Raw genomic sequence first — 27,204 nt, forward strand, 5'->3', positions numbered from 1 at the left:
TTCCTGCCTGTAAAGTTTCTGATGGAAAAAATCAACTGACAGTCTTAGGGGGTTCACATATATGTAACTAATTGCTTTTCTCTTGCTGCTTTTAAGATTCTGTCTTTATCTTTCATTTTTAATATTTTAGTTATAATGTGTATCAAAATTGGTTTCGACCTCTTTGGGTTCATCTTATTTGGGACTTTCTGTGATTCTTGAACCTGATGTCTTCTTCCTTCCCTAGGTTAGGGAAGTTTTCAGCTATTATTTCTTCAAATAAGTCTTCTGCCTTCTGGAACCCCTATAATATAAATGTTAGTATGCTTGAAGTTTCCCCAGATATCCTTTCAACTGTCCTAATTTAAAAAATTATTTTTTCATTCTGCTGTTCAATTTGGGTGCTTTTCACTGTTGTCTTCTACATTAGTCATCTGTTCTTCTGTATCATCTAGTCTATTGATTCCCTCTACTGTACTTTTCATTTCTGTTGTTGTATAAGGAAGCTGATTGGTACTTTCTCATATTTTCTATCTTTGTTGAAATTCTAACTGTGTTCATCAAGTCTCCTCCTGAGTCCAGCAAGCAATCTTTATGACCATTACTTTGAACTCTTTATTGGGTAGGTTGTTATCTCTGTTTCACCTAATTCTTTTTCTGAAGTTTTATCTTGTTCTTTTGCTTGGAACATATTTATCTCATTTTTCTGTGTTCATTTCTATATATTAGGTAGTTCGGCTACATCTCCTGATCTTGAAGGAGAAGCCTTATTCAGGAGGTGTTCTTTGAAAGCCAGAAGCAGAAGCCCCCAGTTTACGAGAGCCAGGTGCTCCAGGAGTGTCCCCCGCGGGGAGACCGCATGCATCCTCCTGTTGTGGTGGCCATAACTATGCAGGTGCATTGGTGGGCAGGGCTGGCCCCTAGCCTAACTGGTTGTGAGGCCAGGCTTTGACTTCTACAGGCAGACTAGTGTGTGCAGTTACCAGCTTGTTGGCTTTGAGGTACAGGGTTGTGTGGATGCACAGTGGGGTGCAGCCCTGGCACTAGAAGTATAGAGGGAAGAGTGCAAAATGGTGCCCACCAGTGCCAGGATCAGCACAGAAGAATGAGACAGCAAAGGTGGCTGCTGCCAGTATCTCATTTCCTAGAGAGGGTCCTAGCTGCTCCCTGTCTCCCTAGCAAGTGCTCCAAGAGTAGTAAATGGCTGACCTTCACCTAAGATCTATGTGCTTTTCTATCTGATGCTTTTGTGCTGGTTTCCAGGTTGAATGAGTCTACCCATAAGCCTTTTATGAGTGGGTTTTCCTTTCCTTCCTTTTCTGTAGTTTTCCTGGATGTATTCTCTGTTGGTTTTCAAAGACAGATGTTTGGGGGGCTCATCTCTCCTGTGCAGGATCTAGGGTACTGGGGTAGAGCTCCAGTATCTTGTTTCTCAGGGAAAGAAAGAAAGTTCCTCAGGAAAGAAATAAAGACTGGGGTACCTGATGTGGAGCTCCAAAATCTTGTTCCTCAGGGAAAAGTTCTGTACCTTTGAGATCTCTCCCAACCATGGCACACTATGCCTGGCGTATGGTTTCCTCCTTAGTGAGACTGTATCCCTGCTGCTCTATCCATTTCAGTTCTGTCCCTTGCTGTGAAATCTCTGTTCATCCAGTTTCTAGGACCTCTCAGAGGGAATTATTCCCTATGTGGTTATAGATTTGCTGGGTGTTGAGGGGTGAGCACAAGGTATTACTACACCAATATCTTGAACCCTCATTCCAAGCAACAGCTTTAAAGTATCCAAATAAAGACCAATAGATGGGTATCTTTTGCCTGCTCCCTCTGCACTAACCCTGAGGTGATAGCTGAAGTCAAAGCTTGTGCCTGTTAATAACTGCTTCCCTTTGTTTGCTATGCTCCTGTGGGTCTTGTGGATATAAATCCCATTGACTTTCAGAGATGGGTGTTTTGAGGGCTTATCTCTCAACGTGAGTCTTCAAAGTTGGGGTTGTAGATGTGGGACCCAAACCCTTCATTCATCAAGAAGCTTGATGATTTGGGGATTCCCTCCTGATTGTATGGTGCTATGCTATAAGTGGGGTTCATGGCAAGAGAGTGTCTCAGCCTTTCCTGATCATTTCCAAGTGAATATTTTCTTACACCCCCACTGTGTTAGTCACTCGGCTAGTTCCTGGATTTCTTTCAGAGGGAAATGCTCCAGGTGTACCTGTTCACTTGGTGTGTCTGTGGAAGGAGGCAAGTTCAGGAGCCTTCTGTCTCACCATCTCTAACAATTGCTTCAGTACTTTGTAAACTACATTGTCAGTGTTTTCTTCGGATGGGGAGATCTGAGGATAAGGGGAGGAGAAGCCAGAGAGGAGAAGATTCATGATAAAAGAGGGCACACTGGTGGAGCCAGGTTTCAAGAGGACCAATATAAACTCAAGGTAACAGGGAAAGGGCTTAGCCCTGGATGGAGTGGGAGGGATGTGACTCCCTTTGAGATGGGAGGGAGGAGAGAAGGATGGGAGAAACTAGACCACGTGAGCGATGTGCTGGGAAGCTGAGACAACACATTTCTGAGGGATTGTATTTTCTTGGTAAATTTGGAGGAACAACTAACTACTGCGTGTGAAAGAAAAGGTGTCTCAGAAGTGAGGAAAGTGAAAAAGAGCTGGAGCTATTGCGTGGCCACTGGAAGGGGGCTAGAGTTTAAGATTGACAGAAAATGACCTGGAATCCCACCAAATACTCTTATTTCTGGCATTCATTGGGGCTTTCTGGTGAATATTAGAAACAAAAACCATTAAGTAATATCTATTAAGGCTTGCTTGTGGAATGTCTGGCATGGTGCTAAGCATTTATATGAATAATTTTATTCAAGCCTCTGTACAGCCTTGGAGGTAGGATGATTATCCCCATTTTACAGATGAGGAAGTACAGAAAGGCAGATGGAGTAAAATTCTTGAATGGTCAGCTATCCTAGTTGTGTTCATTGGACAATTTAATCTCTTGAAGCCTTAGATTCCTCTTGTGGAACATGGATAAGGACCTCTACTTTATAAGATTATTAGGAAGATCAGATGAGATAACATGGATTAAAGAGCCTAATACATACTGGGTATTTGATTTTTTTTAAATCATCATAGAGTATGGACTGTTGCTGAGCCAACAATTTGATTCAAAGTCACTGTGATCTGAGTTTGTGTTCTCTCCCCAAAGAAAGGTAGGGCCTTGCACCACCGAAGTGAGAACCTCTGTGAACTTCTGCCAGGAAGGTACCAAAAGTGTGGGACGCAGCCTGGTGTTTGAAAAGGGGGTGAGGTAGCAATAGCAGTAAGATAGTGGCTCAAGCTGGAGTCTAGCAAAGGCTTCACCTTAAGACACACTGTGCAGGCCCCGGAAACCTCCCCACACATACTAACAGCTTGTGCCTCAGGGAGCTGTAATGTAAAGATTCTAGATACTATTTATCTGTTTCTTGCTTATTTGCAACTTTGGAAAAGTCAGTGGGCCAGCAGAACTGAACGAGGGCCAGCGTCTCAGAGATGGTGCTACAACAGATTGGCTCAAGTGTGTCAAGTTCTGACAATTCACAGATTTTTCTTGCATAAAAAATTCCTACTAGTATAATGAACAAGTGGCAAGGGCCACAGTAAGATAGCCATGCAGCAGGTAACAGAGACCTGGGCACTCCATGTGGCAAGAGATGCAAGTGTGTTTGTGAAGACGTTGATTAATGAACGGCTTGTCCCCTGCGTGGAACAGACCAGGAAGACACTGCTTTTCTGCAGGTGTGCTGAGAGATGGGCATCCTGGGAGAGACAGGTTTTGGCCACATCCAAGGGGGATGGAAGAGAAGGCTTGGGCTCAGTCTCCTAAATGCCCCAGGAATTACAGATGATCCCCAAGAGGTTCTAAATGGCTTTTCCAGGCCAAAGCTGGAAATCCTGAGATCTCTCTGACCCCAAAGGAACACACATAGCCTTATTATTGTGGCTGAAATACTGCTCCTATTTATTGAAAAGGCAGGACATAATGCATCTGTAGGGATACGGCTTCCACAGTCCTCTAAGCACTGGCTGTAAATCGCCCTTAGGCTTGTCATTCCCTTGGGTGGAAACAAAACTCCTTTAATTGCCTCCAGGAAGAATAAACTAGAGGATACCCCTTCTGTTGTCCCTTACTATGAAGAATACAGCCAATAAAGGGGTGGCAGAAGCTGGGAAGAGATGTGCCCCTGAGTAACAGCTCCCATTCTATCCAGCCCTGCCGCCAAGACTCAAGTGACACAAGATCTATCCCCCAGACTGGCTGCCAGAGCAAGGACATGGTTTTCCTAAAAACAACAGAATGGAAATCTGACAGTGTAACTGCCATGCTCGATAGGAAGGACAGCACCCTGGGACAGCAGGGAAGGCAAACTTGTTGGTTTGGAGGCCCATCATCAGAAGAAAACCAAGAGACAGCCACTTAGCTAACTTTTTAATAACACAACTGGGACTTGATTGAAGGTGCCTAAGTCAAGGGCTCAAGTGTTGGGTATGGTGAAATGATCACTGGTTTTTACCTGAAGTACTACCTTTAAAGGCCTCTTTCTAAAGAGGGTGAAGTGCCCTGATCACATATGGGACCTGACACAATGACAAGTGGACCGATGTGGAAACATTACTCCCAGGGTGTGGACAGTCCTGGTGGGTGGAAAGTGTCTGCATAAGGCTGCAGAGATTAGAATGCCTGGAGCCATGTCTGATGGTAGCAGAACCATGTCTGGTATTTTCACCATAAGCATCTTTGCCACATAATTAATTGGCTGTAAGTCTACGTTGCCATAAAAGAAAAGAAAGAAAATAATCTTAATTTTTTTCATGTTTTATTATCTCATTTTTTAAGTCCCTCTTTTACTTTTTTATTTTAAGAGTGATACCCATTTTCCAAACACTAAGATGCATATTTGTAACTGAGCTTTGTGTTGCACTGGGGAAGCCTTCTACACAGTCATCCATTCTTGGAATACAGTCACATGCCCATTGACAGAGGTGCCAGAGTTCTATGGGAAATGTGGAAGACATGCTAATGCTGTAATGCATTTGCAACTGAGCTTTGTTATCACTGTGACTGGTAAGTTATGGTGTTCCCATGTAGTACAGTTTGCAGTCGGGCTTTCCACTCTCTGAGTTCACACTTCCAGTAAGTTTTATCACCATATTTTCTGTCAAGTCAATAGACATAGTTGCTGTCATTCACTATTTTAAGACCACCATGTCTACTCATCACTGTATATATACCCCATCATGAAGGCTAAGATTAATGTAATATAAAAATGGGAAGTTTGTCAATGAAGAAATAAAATACTGGCTGACAGTGTGGTTTCATCTTTTACAGTAAAATTGCCTTGTCCTGAAAATGTCTGAGGCAAAGATGTTTACAGTGAAACTACCTGGAGCTTCCTGGGACAAGCCTTTTGGGAGCCTGGATAGTAAGGAGGGCAGGTTACCTGATCTCAACAGGTAACGAGGTGTCTTTATAGAACAGAAGTTCACATCACAGTGGGCCGTCTCACCTAGAATTTGGAGAAGTTAGAATTTAGCAGTGGCTGAGATATTGCTCAGGCTCTTCCAGTTTATGAATGTGGCTTGATGAAATATGATGGGCCCATAAAGGCAATTCCCTTTTATATTAAAGTGACCCATGGGCATTCTCTCGCTGATGTTGGAAATCTAGTATAATTCATCTTGTTTAACCTTCTGCCGCCCCACTCAATTCTCTTACCTGTGATGAGCTCATTATGTCCTAATATGCCTCAGCTGTGAAGAAAGGCTGGCTGGAGTAGGAATGCCCTGCACATGTTTGCTTACAGGCATTCATGGGTGCTTTGCAAGGCTGCCATCCTCCTTCCAAAGAGCTGGAAAATGAGACACCAGAAAATTCCATGACTTGCTTGAGATCATTCCTCAAAACTAATGGTTGTCCCGGAGCTCAGAGCTGAGGGTACACTGCCTCTCTTCTTGAAACAAAGGCTGAACCTCTTGTGTTGTACATCTAGAGATTCTAAAATGTCCTTCCCCACTAAGTGCATTTTCCAGGCTGTTCTGGAAGCTGAGGTCAGGCCCCAGGCAAGCAAATGGCACTCCAGAATCCTACTGCCTCCAGATTTCCAAGCACCAACAAGGGGCAGGAGGGAGGCAAACAAGGAGATAGCAAGACTTGCCCTTTAAATCAACTACATACTACCAAATGCAGAATAAAAATAGAATGTACAAGATTTCTTGAAATACACGCACAACCAAACCCAGCATCACTTTCACTCCCTGGCAAGAGGCAACGTGCCCCAACAGGTTGGGTGAGGCCACTGCCCAGTCCCTGCTACCCCCGCAGGTAGGTGGCCCCTGCAGGCTCCTGCCCCAGGGCGTTGATGTGTGGGATGGCACCGGCTGCGGCTGCCAGTTTCTCGCTGAGCTTCTGGTTCACCAGCTCCAGGTGGCGGCCGTTCTTCCGTGCCTGCCGCAAAGACCTCTTGACTTTCTTCACCCGGTCCCGGAGCTGTTTGTTCCGCTTTTCCAGAGTGGCCACCTTCTGCTGCAGTTTCTTGACATGGTCCTCCTCCTCAAACAAGGCCTTCTGCACTGAGGAGCACATGAGCTGGGGAAAAACACCAGGGAAAGGTAGGTGAGCCGCAGAAAACCTCCCCCGAAGGGGTGCCTGCCCGATGCTGCCCAGCACAGACCCTGACATGACCAATGTCCCCGACCCCAGGATGACAATGCTCATGACCCCTCCTTTGGCTTCACCTTGTGGGCCACGCCCTGGCCTCGGATAAAAGAGAGCCTCTCTTTTGCTTTCTATATTTGGGTAGCTTGGAGAATTTAGTCTTACTAAGATATACCATGGTTTGTCTTTTTGCAAGCTTTTCAACTTGTGTACCATTGCTTCCCAGTTGGGGCTGGTGAGTCTTTCTGCTCTTGGGAGTTTTGCCTGTTAAATTCTAATCTGTGCCTACAACATTTTCCAATAAAGCTCAAGCCTGAGGATCACGGAGTTGGAAGAGAGCTTAGCTCCGTGGAGGACCACTGCAGGGTTTCCACTGAAAGGGCTTCGCCTGCATCGAGGATGGGACATTTTCCCTCTGGAAACTCTCCGCTCATGGTCGGTAGCATGTGGGGGTCCCTTTTGAAAACTGAGGTGTTTCTTACTGGCTTGCGAAAGGGGGAAAAAAGTGTTCTGTATTGTTACTCCTACCAAAAATGAAACACCACCTGTAATCACTAAGTAAAAGACCAAAACCCCAAACAAAAAAATGCACAAAAATCTGGAAGTTGACCGGAAAGAAAATACAAACATCTCTTAAACGTAAGAAAAAGCTTAGTCCTGTTCATAATATAAATGCAAACTGGAGCCATAATGAATTGCTGTTTTTTTACAGACTGGGGAGTCACAGACTTAGAATTTGAGGAAATAGGCATTCTCAGTACCTGTGGGTAGACTGTAAACTTCCAAGAAAGCAATTTGGCTTTATCAAAATGACAACTACATATGCCCTTTTAAAAATTTTTTGTTGACATATAAGACATTGATTTCAGGTGTATAACATTTATTTGACAATTGTGCACTACAAAATGTTCACCATAGTAAATTGTAGTTACCATTGGTCACCATACAAAGTTATTACAATATTACTGACTATATCCCCTATGCTCTACTTTTATCCCTGTGACTTATTTGTAACTGAAAGTTTATACCTCTTAATCCCCTTCACCTATTTCACCCATACTCACATCCCCTCTGGCAACCACTAGTTTGTTCTCTGTATTAGGAGTCTGTTTGGACACTTGTTTTGTTGTTTAAGATTCCACATATACGTGAAATCATATGGTATGTGTTTTTCTGACTTCTTTCATTTAGCATAATACTCTCTGGGTTCATCCATATTGTTGCAAATGGCAAGATTTTATTCTCTTTTTGGCTGAGTAATGTTCCATTGTGTATACATACCACATCTTCCTTATCCATTCATTTACAGATAGACACTAGGCTGCTTCCATATTTTGGTTATTATAAATAATGCTGCAATAAACATAGGGGTGGATATTTCTTTTCAAATTAGTGTTTCCTCTTTCTTTGGTAAATGCACAGAAATGGAACTAATGGAACAAAAGTTTTTTTTTTTTTTTGAGGAACCCCCATGCTGTTTTCCAGAGGCCAATTTAAATTTCCACCAACATTGTACAAGGTTTCCCTTTCTTCCACATTGTCACCAACATTTGCCATTTCTTGTATTTTTGATGCCAGATAGTCTCGTTGGTGTGAGGCACTATTTCATAGTGTTTTTAATTTGCATTTCTCTGATGATTAGTGATGTTGAGCATCTCTTCATGTATCTGTTGGCCACCTGTATGTTGTCTTTGAAAAAATATTTATTCAGGCCTCCGCCCTTTATTTAATCACATTATTTGGCTTTTTGCTATTGAGTTATATGAGTTCATTACATGTTTTGGATATTAGATCCTTATCAGACATATCGTTTGCAAATAATATTCTCCCATTCAGTAAGTTGCCTTTTCACTGCATTAGTTTCCTTCACTGCACAAAAGTTTCTTTTCTTCTGTTTCCCATGTTACTAAGGCTCATGTCTGAGAGTTTACTGCCTATGTTTTTATTTTTAGGTCTTATGTTTAGGTTTTTAATCCATTTTGAGTTTTGTATATGGTAGAAGAAAGTTGTTTTTCCAGCACCATTTATTGAAGAGATTGTCTTCAATACAGTCTCTTGTATATAGTCCATTGTATCTTGCTTCCTTGTCATAGATTAACTGATCATATAACCATGGGTTTATTTCTGGGCTCTCTATTCTGTTCCATTGATCTATGTGTCTGTTTATGTGCCAGTAACATACTGGTTTCATTATTACAGCTTTGTGATATTTGAAATCCAGGAACATGACAGGTCCAGCTTTGTTGTTCTTTCTTCATATTGCTTTGGCTATTTGTGGTTCCATACCAATTTTAGGATTCTTTATTCTAGTTCTGTGAAAAATACTATTGGTATTTTGATAGGGATTGCATTAAATTTATAGATTGCATTAGGTAGTATTGACATTTTAACAATATTCTTTGAATGCATAAGCATGGTGTGTCTTCCCATTTATTTGTATCATTTTCAGGTTCTTGCCTCAATGCCCTTAGTTCTCAGAGTACAGGTCTTTCACCTCCTTGGTTAGATTTATCCCTAGGTATATTATTCTTTTCAATGCAATTGTAAATGAGATTGTTTTGTTAATTTCTCTGATAGCTTATTATTAGCATACAGAAATGTGACCAACTTCTACATATTGATTTGTATACCTAAACATTACTGAATTTATTTATTAGTTCTGATAGTTTTTGGTGGACTCTTTAGGGTTTTCTATGCATAGCATCCTGTCATCTGCAAATAGTGACAGTTTTATTTCTTGTCTGACTGCTGTGGCTAGGACTTCCAGTACTATGTTGAGCAGAAATAGTGAAAGTGGGCATCCTTGTATTGTTCCTGATCTTAAATCATCATTGACTATACAGCATTAGCTTTGGGGCTTCTGTTATGTTGAGGCGTGTTCCTTCTATACCACTTGGAGACTTTCATCATGAATTGCTGCTGAATTTTGTCAAATGCTTTTTCTGCATCTACTGAGATGATCATATGATTTTTAGCTCTCATTTTGTTAAAGTGATATATCACATTCTTTGATCTGCAGCTATTGAACCATGCTGACATCCCTGAAATAAATCTTACTTGATCATGATGAATTATCCCTTTAACATATTTTTTAATTTGGTCTGGTTGAAGATTTTTGCATCTATGTTTATCATGAATATTTGTCTGCAATTATTTTTGTATTGGTTTTGTTGTCACAGTAATATGCTGGACTCATAGAATGAATTTGGAAATTTCCTTCTTCCTTTATTTTTGGAAGAGTTTGAAATAGTTTGAGAAAGACTGCTCCAAATTCTTCTTTAAATGTTTGGTAGAATTCACCTGTGAAACCATCTGGTCCTGGAATTGTTTTAGGGAGTTTTTCATTATCAATTTGATTTCATTATTAGTAATAGTCTGGTCAGATTTTTATATTTCTTCTTGATTCAATCTTGGAAAATGATAGGTTTCTAGGACTTTATCCATTTCTTCTAGATTGCCTGATTTGTTAGTGTATAATTTTTCATAATAGACTCTTATCCTTTGTGTTAGTTGCAACTTCCCTCTTTCATTTCTGATTTTGTTTATTTGAGTCCTCTTTTTCTTCTTGATGAGTCTGGCTAAATGTTTGTCAAGTTTAACTTTTCAAGGAACCAGATCTTAGTTTCCCTGATCTTTATGTTGTTTTTATTTCCTTCTTTCTGACTTTGGGGTTTGTTATTCTTTATCTAGATGTAAGGTTAGGAAGTTTGAGATTTTTGTTGTTTCTCATATTAATGTAAGGCCTGCACTGCTAAAAGATGCCCTCTTAGACTTGCCTTTGCTGCATCTCAGAAATTTTGAACCATTACACTTGATTTGTCTTCAGGTATTTTTTTACTTCCTCTTTGATTTCCACACTGACATACCTTTTTTTTTGTTATGGTGTAGGATGCCATAAGATGTGTCATTGTGACATGTAGATTATTTCAGAATTGAAAACAATCAAGGCCCAAAAGACTCACATAAAACTTCTTTTCTTGGACAGAAGAGTGATTCTTTGACATGCACACTTTAGGGGAAATACTCTATTTTTAAAAGTGAGAGAAAGGAAGTATTTAGAAATTAGGCAAATAAAATTTCCACAAATATTAATAACTATGAAATCTTTGCATCTGCTTGTATGTGTTCCTGTGTTATAAATGGGAGATACTTTTTGTTTCTACCTCTGGATGGTATTGCTAAAGTTAATTGGTTTAAATACAAGTGCTTGAAAGAACTGGCCATTCCAAAACTTTCAGAAATGAAATTCTGATAGAAACAAACCCAAGTGTTTTTCAGTATTAATACTAATTTGTTTGGTTTAATTAAAACAGGTATGTCTTAAAGTTTATCAGCCTTAGAATCAAAACATTTTATTCTGCTTGGGTTTGCTTAAAGCTAAATAAGTTGTTGTTATCTGTTAAATCTTTCAAGAAAAAAAGGCTTGGGAGAATGGCTGACTTTGTCTGATGTCCAGTGAAGTTCTTGTGGGTAATCTAGGCATGGTTGTCGAGAATGAGTAAACTAAATAGGACAGTGCACTTTTTAGCAATGATTATGGTATACATATCTAAATAACTTGTAAATCTTTTTGGCAACTTGAAACCTAAAAGTTTTATGAAGCTATTCTAGGGACCAAGGGCAGGCCTCCCCAAGCTGTGCCATTGTAACATGCAAATTATTTCAAAGTTGAGATCAAGCTCCAAAAGACTTAGAAAGAAACTTTGACTTCTCACTAGCCAACTGCATAAAAAGAATTAGATAGAGGAACTGTTAGGGGGTGGTTGTTTATTTTCCTCAGTTCTTATCCATATCACAACAAAGAATTAAAGGGCAGAGACACAGTAGTAAAACAGAGTAAAACTTTTATTTAAAGTTATGCACTTAGAGACAAAGTGCAGGTGTCCTCAGAGAGGAGCGCCCTGAAACGTTGAAAAGTTTAAAGTTGTTGGGAGGAATTTGGTTCAGAGATGCAGGGAAGTCAGAGTACAATGTGAGGAAGGAATTCATTAAAGCGAGAGTGTCAGGAAATGACAGAACAGAGTGATGAAGTTCATTGAACAGCTACTCAGCATGGGGCACATCCCCTGCTAACTCCTTAAGCCAGTGTCACCTGGCATCCAGTGTCTGCTTGGATCTGCAACATGATGGGAACTGAGTCCCTACCACCCCAGGATTTAGGGAAGCCATAGAGCACTGGATGGAGAGAGATTACATTCTCAGAACTTCTTAGTGGGGAAGAAAGGAGACTTTCAGGCAAGCTACTAAAGAGCATGACCATATAGCTGAAGTTCCACCTGGGTCACCCAGGCAACAGTAATTTGCAAGCCCAGATCTGAGCTCTCAGCAGCCCCTCTCTACTTACCTGAAATAGGACAGAGAGAGTGAATATTTAGCTTAAATCTGGAGGATTAGAATGTAGTAGTACAGTAACAAAGACACTTACCACTGGAAAAGCACAGAGACAAAATATTGTAAGTTGAGCAGTGAGAAGTTTAAGGCAAAAACGTACACACTTGGAGAAAGGGGAATTGAGCAAGCTCAGAGAAGAGGTGCCCCCAAGAGTTAGGATCTGGAGTTTTATAGGCAGTTAAGGATTTTTCAGGAATATGACAAAAGACTAGGGGGTGTAGACTTGTTAAGTGGTCTCAAGATATTTATCTTTGATGAGAGACTTTAAGTCTCTTCTCTTCTATTATCAGTCCTCTAAGTAATTCTGCAAAATTAACACAAGAAATTTACTGATCTGGTTCCTTCCCAGGATAGCAGCTGCCCTCTGGGAACATATCAATCAAGACCACCTACCCTGCCCCCAAAGTGGGTTGAGTTATTATCTATTTTCTAAAGAATATGTTAAGAATGCTACCTCTTAACTTCCTCTGTTTTAAAATGCAATCTTAGCTGTAAGATGGAATCTTTCCTGTTTTTACTATGCTGTTTATATCTGGGCTTGTTTGGAAAATTAATCATGATGCTTGTCTCCTGCCCAGGCTGCAAATTATTTGATCAGGGGCTGGAGGAGGAAAAAACAGCATATAGGTTAAGTTAAAGAATAAACTGGGCCTTTTAGCTGTTTAAAGTCAGTCTTAACAATGGCATGATCTAATTGGCACAATGAAGACATGGGCTGTGCTCAGATACTTTTCTTTATCTGGGGAATATTTGGGCATTCCAAGTTACTCCTGACTTTGGACCTTCAACTGATTAACTCTGAGTCTCTTCTGACTCTAGTTTTATCTGGTTAGCTCTTTGAGTCTCTTTTAGTGGGCTTTACTGGCCTTATTCTCTCTCTACTTGGCTCATATCTATTTTTCTGCCTAACAGAACTGCTCCAGGAGGACAGCTCTCACTGTAGAAGCCATACTATAATGTAAACTGAGTGTGGCACTGAGAGAATGTAGTAAGTCTGTTAGAATTTCTCTCTGTACTCCACTGTTTCTGTGTGGCCCATCAGGTATTTTGTTTATTACTCTTTTCATATTCTTGTGAATTAGTTCTCTTTCCTTTTGAAGTCTCAGACCCCCTACCTCATTCTCCCTGTCTTTGGAACCCATGTCTATGGCCTCCCTGTACGTAAGTAGTTAAACTTTGTCTCAGATCAATTTGATTCTTAGACCAGCTGGAAGAACCTCGAGGGGTAGAGGAAATTTCTTCTTCCCCAACATGACTGATGAGTTAAATTAACTGAACATCTAGATTGTTAATTATCAATTATTGGTTTACCTTCTTTCAGCTTCTTTATTACAGAGAAACTAGGTCTGTTAGTAAGCATGTTTTGTGCTTTTTGGTAGATTGTACTACAAAGAGGCACATGTTTCTAGAAATTATCAAATGTATTTATAAATTTGCCAATCTCAAGAATGCTAGTGTAACAGGCAGCTCACAACTGCTTATGACTTAGTTTTCACTGGAAATGAAGGTTTTTAGTAAGTTTAAATAAAGCCACTTGAAACAATAAGGGAAATCTCTGCATGCAAGAAAAGATGTGTGTTTATGGTAAGAGAATGTCTGAGGTATGAAAATGCAATTTTGTTGAAGAGAGAAGAAATTCTGTCCAAAAAGTGAGAGGCTGGTTAAAACAGGAAAACTTAGGACAAAGTCTGAATGAGAAAAGTTGTATGTAGAAGGTTTGTGGAAAAGGAATTTTAATGTGATCAGGCTGGCTAATGTTAAAATGAATTGATTATAAATGTGTCAAAGAAAGCTTTAAAATCAATGATCTTATGTAAAACTGGAATCTTTCATCTACTAAAAGGACAAAATTTTCCTAACCTATTAGTCTGTTTCTTAATATTATCAGAATAATTTCTTGTGGTTCATGTTGTCTCAATCAGGTCTTTGGTTATTTAGAAAACTTAATATTACCACTAAAACTTTGATAACTGCTATTAAATAAAAGTTCAAATCTTCTGCATTTTTGACAACTTCCCAGAATCATATTCTAATGGCCCTTTTTACCTCTAGTTAACTCTGAGACTTTCCAGAAGACCTATGGAACATGTTAGAGGATTTTCTTATAAAAAAGAGCTAGGGGCTCGGATTAGCACATAGTCTACAGGCACATACCTGATCATCTACAGTTGCTCTCTTACAACAATAAACTATGTTTTCTACCTTTATCTTGCATCTACCTACCACTTCAGCAGTTTATTAAAAATAAAAATAATAATAATAATAAAGGGAGAAATGTGGGATCCACATATAAATCAAGTATAAAAATCAAACAAATATTCATATTTGACCTGATTGTTTATAGTTCATAATGTGTGATCAGAACCGAAAGTTTCTGTGATGAATGCCCTTGTAGTGTTCACCATGTAAGAACTTATTCACTATGTAAGAATCCGTTCACTATGTAAGAACTTGTTCATTATGCTTCAGAAGATTGGAGACTGATGAGAACTAGGCTTGAGATGGATTAATGATTGTGCATTGAGCATTGACCCCCCTATACAGAATTTTATTGTTGTTAACAACCATTTGATCAATAAATATGAGAGATGCCCTCTCAAAAAAGAGCTAGTTTTATTTATTTGGTATCTTAAATTATATGAGAAACGTTGTCAAATAAGTGATGCTGAACCTAGATTATATTTGCGTAAAAATATGTTAACTGTTCTAGAAATTAAAACCCCTAAAATCTGACTTGTCCTGGTATGGTAATTTAAAATGTTACATGTCAGAAATAACCAAATTCCTTTACATTATAATGAACTCTCATCAGTTAACCATTGTTATTTTCAAGTTTTCTGTCGTTTATAGACAGTTACTGTTTTACTCAAATTGAAGTAGGGCAGGGACATGGGACAAGCATCATGATTAACTTTTCTTCCTCTGATGAAAAATGGCAAGATATAAACAACATAAGAGCAAGAGAGACTCCATCTTAAGGCTAAGATTCCATTTTAAAAACCAGGGAGTCGGGTAAGATTCCTAACATATTCCTTGGCAGTAAGCCAACAACCTGTCTTTAGGTAAGGCAAGCAGTCCTAACCGATATGTTCTCAGTGCTTAAGGGAAATCACTGTCTTAGAAAAGAACAGGATCAATAAATCCCTTGTGTTAAGTTTATCTTACAGAATTATCTAGAGGACTGATTGTGGATGAGGACATAGGGTCCTGCACTGAAGAAAGAGATATCATGAGATGACAAGTCAAGCCTATGCTCAAGAACCCCCACCCAAGCCCTTTGCTCCATTCTTGAAAGCCTTAAAAGACAGAATCCTAAGCCCTTTAGTGCACCTCTTCTCTGAGGTTGCCAAACTCCCCTCTCTTCAAGTGTGTACTTTTTAAATAAAGCCTTCTCACTGCTCAACTTACTGCATTTTGTCTCTGTGCTCTTCCAATGGTGTCTTTGCACTTTGCCATTTCATTGTTTCCCAGACTTAAGCACAAGTCTTCACTCTGTCTCTGTTCTACTCCAGGCAAGTAGGGAGGAGATACGAAGAGCTCTGATTTGGGTGTGCAAGTTCCCATCACCTGGATGACCCACACAGGACTGCAGCTAAATGATCATGCTCTTTAGTAGCCTACATGACAATCTTTCTTTGCCTTTGGAAAGTTCTCAGAACATAATCTCACTTCATCCAGAGCTCTGTGGCTCCCCCAAATCCTGGGGTGGTAGGACTTAGTACCCATGCTGTGCAGATCCAAGGAAACACTGGATGCTAGGTGACCCAGGCTTTAGGAGTTGGGTAGGGATCTGCCATATGCTGAGCAGAAACTCAGTGAGCTTTTCTTTCTTCCCTCTGTTCTTGCTCTTTACTGCCTGTGGCTGCTGCCATCCATTCATAATCAATGACTCTCCCCTGCCCAGGACTGAGGTTTCACCTAGTGCACAGGGAGCAACCTCCCCAGACAAAGCTGTCCAACAACAAAATGCTTTTAAAAAAATGTCCCTGCAACACATCAATATCCCTGATGAACATAGATGCAAAAATACTCAACAAAATATTAGCAAACTGAATTCAAAAATACATCAAGAGGATCATACATCATGATCAAGTGGGATTCATCTCAGGGATGCAAGGATGGTACAACATTCGAAAATCCATCATCATCATCCACCACATCAACAAAAAGAAGGACAAAGATGCTGAAAAAGCATTCGACAAAATTCAACATCCATTCATGATAAAATCTCTTAACAAAATGGGTATAGAGGGCAAGTACCTCAACATAATAAAGGCCATATATGAAAAACTCACAGCCAACATCATACTCAACAGCGAGAAGCTGAAAGCTTTTCCTCTAAGATCAGGAACAAGACAAGGATGCTCACTCTCCCCACTGTTATTCAACATAGTACTGGAGGTCCTAGCCACGGCAATTAGACAAAACAAAGAAATACAAGGCATCCAGAGAGGTAAAGAAGTAGTCAAACTATCACTATTTGCAGATGACATGATATTGTACATAAAAAACCCTAAAGACTCCACTCCAAAACTACTAGAACTAATATCAGAATTCAGCAAAGTTGCAGGATACAAAATTAATACACAGAAATCTGTTGCTTTCCTATACACTAAAGATGAACTAGCAGAAAGAGAAATCAGGAAAACAATTCCATTCACAATTGCATCAAAAAGAATAAAATACCTAGGAATAAACCTAACCAAGGAAGTGAAAGGCCTATATCCTGAAAACTATAAGACACTCATGAGAGAAATTAAAGAGGACACAAATAAATGAAAACTCATCCCATGCTCTTGGCTAGGAAGAATATTGTCAAAATGGCCATCCTGCCTAAAGCAATCCACAGATTCAGTGCAATACCGATCAAAATACCAACAGCATTCTTCAACAAACTGGAACAAATATTTTTAAAATTCATATGGAACCACCAAAGACTCTGAATAGCCAAAACAATCCTGAGAAGGAATAATAAAGAAGGGGGGATCTCGCTTCCCAAATTCAAGCTCTAGTACAAATCCACAGTAATCAAGACAATTTGGTACTGGCACAAGACCACAGACCAGTGGAACAGGATAGAGAGTCCAGATATTAACCCAAACATATATGGTCAATTAATACATGATAAAGGAGCCATGGACATACAATGGGGAAATGACAACCTCTTCAACAGCTGGTATTGGCAAAACTGGACAGCTACATGTAAGAGAATGAAACTGGATTATTGTCTAACCCCATACACAAAAGTAAACTTGAAATGGATCAAAGACCTGAATGTAAGTCATGAAACCATGAAACTCCTAGAAAAAAACATAGGCAAAAATCTCTTGGACATAAACATGAGCAACTTCTTCATGAACATATCTCCCTGAGCAAGGGAAACAAAAGCAAAAATGAACAAGTGGGACTATATCAAGCTGAAAAGCTTCTGTACAGCAAAGGATACCATCAATAGAACAAAACGGCTTCCTACAGTATGGGAAAATATATTCATAAATGACAGATCCAATAAAGGGCTGACATCTAAAATAGATAAAGAGCTCACGCACCTCAACAAACCAAAAGCAAATAATCCAATTAAAAAATGAGCACAGGATCTGAACAAACACTTCTCCAAAGAAGAAATTCAGATGGCCAACAGACACATGAAAAGATGCTCCACATCGCTAGTCATCAGAAAAATGCAAATTAAAACCACAATGAGATATCACCTCACACCAGTAAGGATTGCCACCATCTAAAAGACCAACAACAAATAGTGGCGAGGTTGTGGAGAAAGGGGAACCCTCCTACACTGCTGGTGGGAATGTAAATTAGTTCAACCACTGTGGAAAGTATGGAGGTTCCTTAGAAAAGTCAAAATAGAAATACCATTTGACCCAGGAATTCCACTCTTAGGAATTTACCCTAAGAATGCAGCAGCCCAGTTTGAAAAAGACATATGCACCCCTATGTGTATCGCAGCACTATTTACAATAGCCAAGATATGGAAGCAACCTAAGTGTCTGTCAGTAGATGAATGGATAAAGAAGATGTGGTACATATACATACTGGAATATTATTCAACCATAAGAAGAAAAGAAATCCTACCATTTGCAATAACATGGATTGAGCTGGAGGGTATTACGCTCAGTGAAATAAGCCAGGCAGAGAAAGACAAGTATCAAATGATTTCACTCATATGTGGAGTATAAGAACAAAGAAAACACTGAAGGAACAAAACAGCAGCAGAATCACAGAACCCAAGCATGGACTAACAGTTACCAAAAGGAAAGGTACTGGGGAGGATGGGTGGGAAGAGAGGGATAAGGGAAAAAAAGGGGGGCATTATTATTAGCAGACATAATGTAGGGGGCACAGGGTGGGTTGTACAACACAGAGAAGACAAGTAGTGATTCTACAGCATCTTACTATGCTGATGGACAGTGACTGTAATGGGGTAGGTGGGGGGACTTGGTGATGGGGGGACCCTAGTAAACATAATGTTGCTCATGTAATTGTAGATTAATGATACCAAAATAAAATAAAATTTAAAAAGTCCCTGCAAAACACCTTCATCTTCAAGGAGATTCATGGAAAGGACTTGTGATCTTGAAGTTATCAGAAACCTGTATTTGTCATAAAACTGAATGGGGTAAAAATCTGCAGAATAATTATTTACATGGGAGTAAACTAAGGAGGATGAATTTAATTTTTATGAATTTCTGTTTGAAACATTGCAATTTTTTTTAACATTTCCTTTTTCCAGATTTAAGGAAAGTTTCTCTGTTAAGCTGTAACTCATAGCAATTTGGTAAATGAAATCTTTTTAAGCTGAACTGAAGCATTTATCTTTTTCTCCCTACTTGATCCCTCCAGAGTTTGTAATCTCTTAGTACACTTATCGCAATATATTAAGTTCAATAAGAACTGTTCTCCTTGTAACTGAACAGAATTGGAAACACTGGTTATATTATGAAAACTTTGACTGGAATGTTATATTTGAGAGAAATGTCCATAGACTCAGATATGATTAGATAGCTGTAAGGAACTAAAGTTGACTTTATGGAACCAATCCAACCCCTTGGAAAAATTGGCCTGGTACCTTGCTTAAAAGTACCTTCCAGCTGAGTAAGGAAGCTCACAGGTACTTCAAGATATCTTGGGAACCTTGAGAAGAGAGGACTTCACCTAAATCTAAAGGTACTGCAGACAAAGCCTGACAGCAAGTCCTTGGCTTTCCTGGTCTCAAGATGTCTTTAAAAGTTCAATCTGGAATCCCTATAAAAACTTCCAGCAAAGCATATTTAAAGGAGCCTATATGATCAATTGCTGTTCTTGCTGCACTTCTGTGATTAATCAGGCCACGTGTTTTGAAACTAATTTCACAAACAAAAAGTCTTAATATGGTTACCTGTAGTAAAAATAAGGGTGGTTTTAGAAAATTAAATTTCAATAGTGCACCTTTATGGATATTAGATTCTAATATTATTCATTGTAAATTGGGCTAGATCTTGAATTCTGGTTTCTTCCAATGTCTGCCTACAACTCTACAAACTATTGTTTTCAATTTTTCTCCCATCAACCTGAGAATTAAAACTGCCCTTTTTCTTGAAGCTTTGCAAACTGAAGGTAAGCATGTTGATAAGAACTAGAGAAATCACAACAGCCCATGTTTAGACAATCTTCATGCCTGTTGCTATATGGGCCACTCAAAAGGATCACCAAAGACATCTGAACCACAACAGGAAAATGTGTCCAATTGCCACTGCCTGTGCTCACTCTCTGAAGGTGCTTCAGCCTGACATCTAGAAATCTCACGGGTCCTCGGGTTTATAATTTGCTCCAACCATTAACCTGTTTTTCTTTTGTTTCCATAGAAACACCCCTTATCTAATACCTGATGACTTGAACCACAGGTCTAATTCGGGAACATACGTGCATCATCACCTATTGTCAAGACTACAGAGACTGATTCATCTGTCACCTCAGTTTTTGATGTGAAAATTCCAGGGAATTGTCAGAGGAGGGCACTGTAGGGGCCAAGAGCAGACCATCCCAAGATGTGACATGCAGGTTACTTCAGAGTTGAAAACAAGGCATAAAAGACTCAGAAAGGAACTTTGACTTGTCCTGTCCCACAACTGCATAAAAATAATTTTTAAATAGAGGACCTGATCCAGAAAGAGAACTACCACCATAGATACCTACACATCATAATATAACCCAGGGGCGGTAGACAGGGAGGGATATGGCAAAGTCTGTTCAAAGTCCTCCATGTCCCATTGGGTCTGGTGGCCCAGCAACCATTTACTCTTTCATAGTACTGTGAGATGCTTTCCTTTAAAGTCTCAGACCCCAACCCCTTTCTCCTTGCTTTAGGATGACTTAGCTTCCAAAGACAGGGACAATAAGTCATTAAAGGACAATGAGTTCATTGTCCCTGTGTTTGGAATCTCCCATTGGATCCCTATTAGGATATAATTAAATTTGTGTTTTTTTTCTCCTGTTAACTGGTCTCCTATCAATCTGATTCTTAGACTAGCTAAAAGAACCTGGAGGGGCAGAGGAACATTTTCCCTCTCTAAGAGCAGCATGCATCTTAGCCTCCACTTACCTGGGGTTAATTTATTTCTAGTTTCATACAGTTGTGATCTGAAAAATGTCTGGTATGATTTCAATCTTAAATTGATTGAGACTTGTTTTGTGGCCTAACATGTGATCAGTCCTGGAGAATGTTCCATGTGCACTTTACATCCAAAAACAGAATAGACATTCTTTTAATGTTCTGTATGTATCTGTTAATTCCATTTGGTCTAATATGTCATTTAAAGCCACTGTTTCCTTATTAATTTTTCTATCTGAATAATCTATTCATTGATGTAAGTGGAGTGTTCAAATCTACTAACAGTAGCCTAATAGTAGGCTATTATTGTATTACTTCCCATTTCTCCCTTTGTAATATTTGCTTTATGGATTTAGCTGCTCCTCTGTTGGGTGCATAGATATTTGCTATTATGATATCCTCTTGTTGGATTGATCCCTTTGTCATCATGTAATGCCTTTCTCTCTTGTTATAGTAGTTTTAAAGTCTATTTTGTCCAATATAAGTAATACTACTCCAGTTTTTTTTCTTCCATTTGCATAGAAAATCTTTCTTTATCCCTTCACCTTCAGTCTGTGGTATGCCTTTACTTCTGAAGTCTCTTATAGGCAGCCTAGAGATATCTTTTAATTAGAGCATTTAGTCCACTTAAAGTAATTGCTGATAGGTATGTACCTATTGCCATTTTGTTAATTGTTTTCTAGTTGTTTTTATAGTTCTCCTTTCTTCTCTTGCTGTTATGGTTTGATCACTTTATTTTTTGGTTATTAGGAGATTTGTATATAACATCCTGTCCATGTGGCAATCTATATTAAGTTGATGGGTAAATTCAAACACATTGTAAAAGTACATAATTTTTACTCCCACCCTGTTTTATGTATATGAAGTCATATTTTACATCTTATTTTGTGTATCCCTTACCTATTTTTTGTAAGTACCATTGCTATTATTCTTTTTAACCTTCATACTAGTTTCTGATTGATCTATGTTTTTTTTACCAGTGAAACTTCTTCATAATTTTCTTCTACAGTAGCCTTTTGAAAATTTCAAAGTGAAGGAACAGAGAAATATATTCCCTGCAAATGGAAATCAAAAGAAAGCTAGAGTAGCTATACTTATTACAGTCTTTGTCTTAAAGTCTATTTTGTCTGATATAACAAAGCTCATTATATAATAATAAGGGGACCAATTCATCAAGAGGATATAACATTTGTAAATATCTATGTACCCTCCCTAGAAGCACCAAAATACATAAAACAAATATTAATACATCTAAAGGGAGAAATAGCAATATAACAGTAGGGGACTTTAATTCCCCACTATCAACAATGAATATATCATGCAGAAAGAAAATAAGGAACCACTGGGCTTAAACCACATGTTAGACCAGATGGACTTAACATTTACAGAACATTCCATCCAAAGTCAACAGAATACATATTCTTTTCAAATGCAGATAGAGTAGTATGCAGAACTGATCATATTTTAGGCCACAAAGTAAATCTTAATAGATCAGGAGACTGAAATCTTACCAACCAGCTTTTCCAACCTAAATGTTATGAAAATAGAAAGCAATGCAAGAATACTAGAAAATTCACAAATATATGGAAATTAAACATGTTCCTGAACAATGGGTCAAACTAGAAATCAAAAGAGAAATTCAAGAAATACAATACACCAAATACTATAGGATGCAGTAAAATCACTTCTAAGAGAGAAGTTCATGGTAATAAATGTCTACATAAAAGAAAAAAAAATATTTATACCTCAAGGGACTGGAAGAAAAAATGAAGCCCAAAGTTAGTAAACAGAAATAAATGAAGTAGAAATGAGTATTACAAAAGATCAATGAAACTAAGAGCTGGTTTTCTGAGAAGATAAACAAGCTAGACAAATCTTCGGCTATATTCACCAAAATAAAGAAACTTGAATAAAACCAAGAAAGAAAGGTTATCACAGTTATCACAGAAATGCAAAGGGTCATAAGAGACTACTATGAGCAATTATACTCCCCCCAAAATTGGACAATTAGAAGTGGATAAACTCCTAGAACTATACAACTACCAAGACTCAATCACTAAGACAGAGAAAATTTGAGCAGACTGATTGGTAGTAAGAAGACTGAATCAATAATCAAAAGACTCCCAATAAAGAGAAGTCAAGGACATGACAACTTCTGTAATGAATTCTACCAAACATTTAAAGAAAAATACTAATCCCTTTCAAACTCTTCCAAGAAATAGGAAACACCTCCAAACTCATTAGGTCAGCATTACACTGATACCAAAACCAGAAAAGATATTACAAGCTAGTATCCTGATGAACATAGATGCAAAAATCCTCAATAAAATATTAAAATCATACAAATGAAAAAGTGAGATTTACTCCTCAGAGGTAAGGATAGTTCAAGATTCACAAATAAATCAGAGTGGTACACTACATTAATAAAATGAAGGATAAATTGCATCTGACAAAATTCAACATCCATTTATGATTAGAAATGTTCTAAGTGGACATAATAAAGACCATATGGGACAAACCCAGAGCCAACATCATATTCAACAGTGAAAAGCTGAAAAGCTCTTCCCCTAAGATCAGGAAGATAAGGATGCCCACCCTCACCACTTTTATTTAACACAGTAGTAAAAGGCCTAACCAGAGCAATCAGGCATCCAAAAGGAAAAGAAAAGGCTACCAAATTGGAACAAAGAAGTAAAAATGTCTCTAGTTGCAGATTACTTGATATTATCTGTATAGAAACCCTAAAGAATCCACAAAAAAACTGTTAAAATTAATAAGCAAGTTTAGTTAAGTTGCAGGATACAAAAATCAATATACAAAAGTCAGTTGTATTTCTACAAACTATTAAACTATCAGAAGTAGAAATTAAGAAAATAGTTCCATTTATAATTTCATCACAAAAAATATAATACCTAAGAATAAATTGAACTGAAAAGGTGAAAGAACTATACTCTGAAACTATAAGACAGTTGTGAAAGAAACTGAAGATGGCACAAATAAATGGGAAGATATTCTATGTTCATGGACTGCAAGAATTATTGTTAACATGTCCACACTACCCAACACAATCTACAGATTCAGTCAATCCCTATCAATATTCCAATGGCATTTTTCACAGAAATAGAATAATCCTAAAATTTGTGTGGAACCACAGAAAACCCCAAAAAGTCAAAGCAATCTTTCAAAAGAAGAAAGTTGGGGGTATTGTGCTCCCTGACATCGAACTATACCACAAAGCTATAGTGATCAAAACAGTATGATACTGGCACAAATACAGACACAGAGATCAATGGAACAGAATTGAGAGTCCAGAAATTAACCCACACTTACATGATCAATTAATATATGACAAAGGAGGCAAGGATATACAATGGGGAAAAGACAGTCTCTTCAATAGATGGCGTTGGGAAAACTGGACAGCCAAATGCAAAAGACTGAAACTGGACACTAAATGCACCACACACCAAAATTATCTCAAATGGATTGAAGACTTGAATGTAAGACCTGAAACAATATAACTCCTAGAAGAAAATATAGGGAGGGAAGCTCCTTGACATTGGTTTTGCAATGAATTTTTGAAAGACAACAAAAGCAAAAATAAACAAGTGGGACCATATCAAACTAAAAAGCTTCTGCACAGCGGGGGGGCGGAGTCAGGATGGCGGCGTGAGTAGAGCAGTGGAAATCTCCTCCCAAAAACACATAGAGCTATGAAAATATAACAAAGAAAAATCTTCCTAAAATAGAGACCACAGGACATAGGACAACATCCAGACCACATCCACACCTGCAAGAACCCAGCGCCTTGCGAAGGGGGTAAGATACAAGCCCCGGCCCGGCGGGACCCGAGCGCCCCTCCCCCCGGCTCCCAGCGGGTGGAAAGAAACCGGAGCGGTTTTTTTTTGGCGAGTGCTTTTTGGAAGCCTTAAAGGGACGGGCCCCCGTTGCTAGGGAGGCAGGGTGGCGGGACCGGTGAGCAGGTGCCTGGGACCGGCACCTGAGGACAAAGAATATCCCGTGTTTCTCCCTGCGGGACCGGCGGGCGGGTGCCTGAGACTGGCGCCTGAGGACGGAGGAAATCGCGCGTTTTTCCCTTTTTTTTCTCTTTTTGGCGAGCACTTTTTGGAAGCCTTAAAGGGACAGGGACCCCGGTGCTAGGGAGGCAGGGCGGCGGGACTGGTGAGAGGGTGCCTGGGACCAGCGCCTGAGGACAAAGAATATCGAGCGTTCTTTCCCTGCGGGACTGGTGGGTGGGTGCTTTTTGGAAGCCTTGAAAGGATAGGGACCCTGGTGCTAGGAAGACAGGGCAGCAGGACCAGTGAGCGGGTGCCTGGGACCAGCACCTGAGGACAAAAAAAAAAAATTGCATGTTTTTTCCTTTTTTTTTCTTTCTGTTCCCTCTCTCATTGTTGCTGTTGTTGTTTTGGTTTGGAGAGTGCTTTTTGGAAGTCTTAAAGGGGCAGGACAGGTCACTTAGACCAGAGGCAGGGAATCTGGGGATCTCTGGGCACTCTAACCCCCTGGGCAGCAGGGAGCACAGAGGCCCCTTACAGAGATAAATAGCCTCCCGGCCACTCCCCCTCCAACGGGGCGCCACCATTTTGGAGGAACAGCCCCAGCCAGGCCAAGCCCACAGCAACAGCGGAGATAAACCCCATAGCAAATGGGCAGGAAGCAGAAGCCCTGTCTGCACACAGCTGCCCAGCACAAGCCACTAGAGGTCGCTATTCTCCCAGGTGAGGAAGGCCACAAACCAACAAGAAGGGAAGCTCTTCCAGTGGTCACTTGTACCAGCTCTGCAAACTATCTCTATCACCATGAAAAGGCAAAACTACAGGCAGACAAACATCACAGAGACAACACCTGAGAGGGAGACAGACCTAACTAGTCCTCCTGAAAAAGAATTCAAAATAAAAATCATGAACATGCTGACAGAGATGCAGAGAAAAATGCAAGAGCAGTGGGATGAGATGCAGAGAAAAATGCAAGAGCAGTGGGAGGAAGTCCGGAAGGAGATCACAGATGTCAGGAAGGAGATCACAGAAGTGAAACAATCCCTGGAAGGATTTATAAGCAGAATGGATAAGATGCAAGAGGCCATTGAAGGAATAGAAGCCAGAGAACAGGAACGTATAGAAGCTGACATAGAGAGAGATAAAAGGATCTCCAGGAATGAAACAACACTAAGAGAAATATGTGACCAAGCCAAAAGGAATAATATCTGTATTATAGGGATACCAGAAGAAGAAGAAAGAGGAAAAGGGATAGAAAGTCTCTTTGAAGAAATAATTGCTGAAAACTTCCCCAAACTGGGGGAGGAAATAATCGAACAGACCATGGAATTACACAGAACTCCCAACAGAAAGGATCCAAGGAGGACAACACCAAGACACATAGTAATTAAAATGGCAAGGATCAAGGACAAGGAAAGAGTTTTAAAGGCAGCTAGAGAGAAAAAGGTCACCTATAAAGGAAAACCCATCAGGCTAACATCAGACTTCTCGACAGAAACCCTACAGGCCAGAAGAGAATGGCATGATATACTTAATGCAATGACACAGAAGGGCCTTGAACCAAGGATACTGTATCCAGCACGACTATCATTTAAATATGATGGCGGGATTAAACAATTTCCAGACAAGCAAAAGCTGAGGGAATTTGCTTCCCACAAACCACCTCTACAGGGCATCCTACAGGGACTGCTCTAGATGGGAGCACCCCTAAAAAGAGCACAGAACAAAACACACAACATATGAAGAATGGAGGAGGAGGAATAAGAAGGGAGAGAAGAAAAGAATCTCCAGACAGTGTATATAACAGCTCAATAAGCGAGCTAAGTTAGGCAGTAAGATACTAAAGAAGCTAACCTTGAACCTTTGGTAACCACGAATCTAAAGCCTGCAATGGCAATAAGTACATATCTCTCAATAGTCACCCTAAATGTAAATGGACTTAATGCACCAATCAAAAGACATAGAGTAATAGAATGGATAAAAAAGCAAGACCCATCTATATGCTGCTTACAAGAAACTCACCTTAAACCCAAAGATAAGCATAGACTAAAAGTCAAGGGATGGAAAAACATATTTCAGGCAAACAACACTGAGAAGAAAGCAGGGGTTGCAGTATTAATATCAGACAAAATAGACTTCAAAACAAAGAAAGTAACAAGAGATAAAGAAGGACATTACATAATGATAAAGGGCTCAGTCCAACAAGAGGATATAACCATTCTAAATATATATGCACCCAATACAGGAGCACCAGCATATGTGAAGCAAATACTAACAGAACTAAAGAGGGAAATAGACTGCAATGCATTCATTGTAGGAGACTTCAACACACCACACACCCCAAAGGATAGATCCACCGGGCAGAAAATAAGTAAAGACACACAGGCACTGAACAACACACTAGAACAGATGGACCTAATAGACATCTATAGAACTCTACATCCAAAAGCAACAGGATATACATTCTTCTCAAGTGCACATGGAACATTCTCCAGAATAGACCACATACTAGCTCACAAAAAG

The 27,204-nt window shown here is 39.4% G+C and overlaps 1 protein-coding gene across 3 annotated transcripts in view; it reads right to left on the reverse strand.

The window, feature by feature from the left end:
- Positions 1-4,433: 4,433 nt before the first annotated feature.
- CCDC3 (coiled-coil domain containing 3) overlaps positions 4,434-27,204 on the reverse strand; it is an 80,521-nt gene continuing 57,750 nt past the window's right edge. The window contains exons 3-4 of one of the 3 annotated variants that reach the window (XR_012128062.1): positions 5,734-6,603; positions 4,434-5,173 (exon numbers count right to left, since the gene is read on the reverse strand). Coding sequence is in view for 1 of the 3 variants with exons in the window: in XM_073229305.1 (XP_073085406.1) it covers positions 6,328-6,603 (276 nt within the window). In the remaining 2 variants the exon portion in view is untranslated. Of the gene's footprint in view, positions 6,604-27,204 lie in introns of all 3 variants that reach the window. The other 2 variants (XR_012128061.1, XM_073229305.1) reach the window with 2 other exon arrangements.

The sequence above is a fragment of the Manis javanica genome, chromosome 2, assembly GCF_040802235.1.
Source record: "Manis javanica isolate MJ-LG chromosome 2, MJ_LKY, whole genome shotgun sequence".
In the NCBI taxonomy this organism is placed as follows: domain Eukaryota; kingdom Metazoa; phylum Chordata; class Mammalia; order Pholidota; family Manidae; genus Manis; species Manis javanica.